Below are 2231 nucleotides of genomic sequence, written 5' to 3'. Positions count from 1 at the left end.
TGTCCGGAACAAAATTAATATCAAACTGCATTACATATAACTTGCGATGAAGGACAGGACCTTTTTCTGGGTGGTCCCAGTAGTGTTTATTTAACAGTAGACTGGTGCTTGCCTAATCTGGTGGAACCCACATTGGTTGTTAACTGAGAGCATTGCATATGTGGCCATGCAAGAACAGCCCTTATATCTTGAAGAGAACTCTAATAATTGAATTCACGCATAGTTTAGAGAATGAATGCTTTGGTAGTGAAACCAAGTTTTATTTGTATGACCATTTCTTACCCACCAGAGACAACGGTGATGACCGCAGACAAAATAATTTTGTATGTTTTGGTGAAGAGAGACTTTAACAGATCCTGTTCTTTTCTGACAAGACTCAAATTAAAATAAATGTGCATGTTTAAATTAATTTGAGGTATATTATTGCCTCAATTTCAGGTCTAGTCTGCAGCCTGCTACATAAAATATTGAGATATACTGAATGATCTTGCAGTGTGTGCAGGATATTAAAAGCCTTTATTATATAACTTTATTTTATAATGATGCAAAATTTAGGAATAAACCAGCTATTGCTGATAAAGGCTTCCATATCATTGCAACATAATCCTGCATATCAAACTCTTGAGTCAGTCTGAATACACGTCTGTTGCCATGAGAAATCCAAGATGTGTTTTTTTTTAAAACAACAATCCAGAATAGCCAAAACATCCACTATTATATTCACATAATGAAGCTTAAAACAAAGGCTGAACTCTGAACGGCAGAAATAGTACTAGTAAATTATTCTGAATTCAGCTCAATATGTGCATTCTATATATGTTCAAAAAGGGTGGAAAAACAAGGAAAATTGAATCTTAGGAACAAATGGAATCACCTAGTTGCATAAACTCCACACTCATACAAGTCTGGAGAATCATGACTGTTAATGAAGAGGGAGGGATTATCATTAATTAGCCAAAGTCTGTAGAGTTGTAAAAACCCCGAAGGGCAGCATCCCAGCAGTGTGACTAGCTGTTGAACAATGGCAGGAAGTTGGTGTGCTGTTCAGTCTCTGGCACTTTGTATTTGGTTCTGTGCTTTCTGTCATGCTGTTCCAAATTGGAGTGATCTGCCCCAGAATCCTCAAGCTCTGATGTTCCAGCAAACTGAGCAGCGGATTCAGAAGCCAGTTCAACAGCAAGCTAGTCAATGGTTTCCTCCGCAGGTTCAAAAGCCAGTTCAACAGCAAGCTAGTCAGCAGTTTCCTCAGTCAGTTCAACAGCAAGCTAGTCAACAGTTTCAACAGTCAGTTCAACAAGCAGGTCAACAGTTTCCTCAGTCAGTTCAACAACAAGCTAGTCAGCAGTTTCAGCCTAAGCAGCCAGTGGCAAAGGCAGAGCCCCTTGACAAATGTACTGTAGCTGATTATGAGCAGATCCAATGTGGACCACCTGGTATCAGTGGTGCTGAGTGTGCTTCTATCAACTGCTGCTTTAATGGCCAGCAGTGTTACTATGGGAAGGCAGGTAAGAGTGTAGAGGCATTCATGTTAAACTGATCCTCAGCAATAACCTGCTCTTGTAACTCGTTCCAGTGACTGTCCAGTGTATAAGAGATGGGCAGTTTGTGGTAGTGGTGGCTAGAGATGTTACGCTGCCTCGATTGAGCCTGGATTCAGTCCGTCTCCTGGGTGGAAATGATCCAGCTTGCAGTCCTGTGGGATCCACACCTTTCTTTGCTATATACCAGTTCCCTGTCACTGCATGTGGCACAAGCATGATGGCGAGTAGCTGCTTGTGGTTTTGTTCTGCATGGCTTCGAACGGATTGGATGCCAACAATGTTACTATTTGCAGGAGGATAGTGGATATCTGGTGTATGAAAACAGAATGACCTCCTCATATGAAGTGGGTATCGGACCACTTGGTTCCATCACGAGGGACAGCCATTTTGAGTAAGTGATGTATGCTTTATCATAAATGGGAATCATTGACAAATGCTACAAGCTCACTGTTTGTTGTCCAGGCTTCTCTTCCAGTGTAGGTACTCTGGTACCTCTGTGGAAGCTCTGGTTGTGGAAGTCAACACCGTTCCTCCACCTCCACCAGTAGCTGCTCCTGGACCCCTCAGGGTGGAGCTTAGACTGGCAAACGGACAATGTGTCACCAAAGGCTGTGCAGAAGGTAAGAGTATGCCTAAAGCCTTTCTAAAACTCCAGTTTCTAGTTAAACACTGCATTCTTCCTCAGGGGAC

At 42.2% G+C, this 2231-nt stretch overlaps 1 protein-coding gene across 1 annotated transcript; it reads left to right on the top strand.

Annotated features, from left to right (window-relative positions):
- Nucleotides 1-997: 997 nt before the first annotated feature.
- LOC143707200 (uncharacterized) lies at nucleotides 998-1842 on the top strand. The gene is made up of 2 exons (XM_077199950.1): nucleotides 998-1505; nucleotides 1574-1842. Exons 1-2 carry the CDS (start codon nucleotides 1022-1024, stop codon nucleotides 1840-1842), a joined length of 753 nt encoding a protein of 250 aa, XP_077056065.1. The 5' UTR covers nucleotides 998-1021.
- Nucleotides 1843-2231: the final 389 nt, after the last annotated feature.

Source organism: Siphateles boraxobius, unplaced genomic scaffold (genome assembly GCF_051911475.1).
Source record: "Siphateles boraxobius isolate OS27281-9 unplaced genomic scaffold, OSU_SipBor_1 115, whole genome shotgun sequence".
NCBI classification, from domain to species: domain Eukaryota; kingdom Metazoa; phylum Chordata; class Actinopteri; order Cypriniformes; family Leuciscidae; genus Siphateles; species Siphateles boraxobius.
Note: the sequence above shows the minus strand (reverse complement) of the source record. Positions and strands in the feature narration are given on the sequence as shown.

Excerpts from the sequence above, each read along its gene's own strand:
- LOC143707200 (XM_077199950.1), top strand. The coding sequence starts at position 1,022 with ATGGCAGGAAGTTGGTGTGCTGTTCAGTCTCTGGCACTTTGTATTTGG. Across the intron at positions 1,506-1,573 it reads GTGTTACTATGGGAAGGCAG|TGACTGTCCAGTGTATAAGA; the intron begins GTAAGAGTGTAG and ends AACTCGTTCCAG.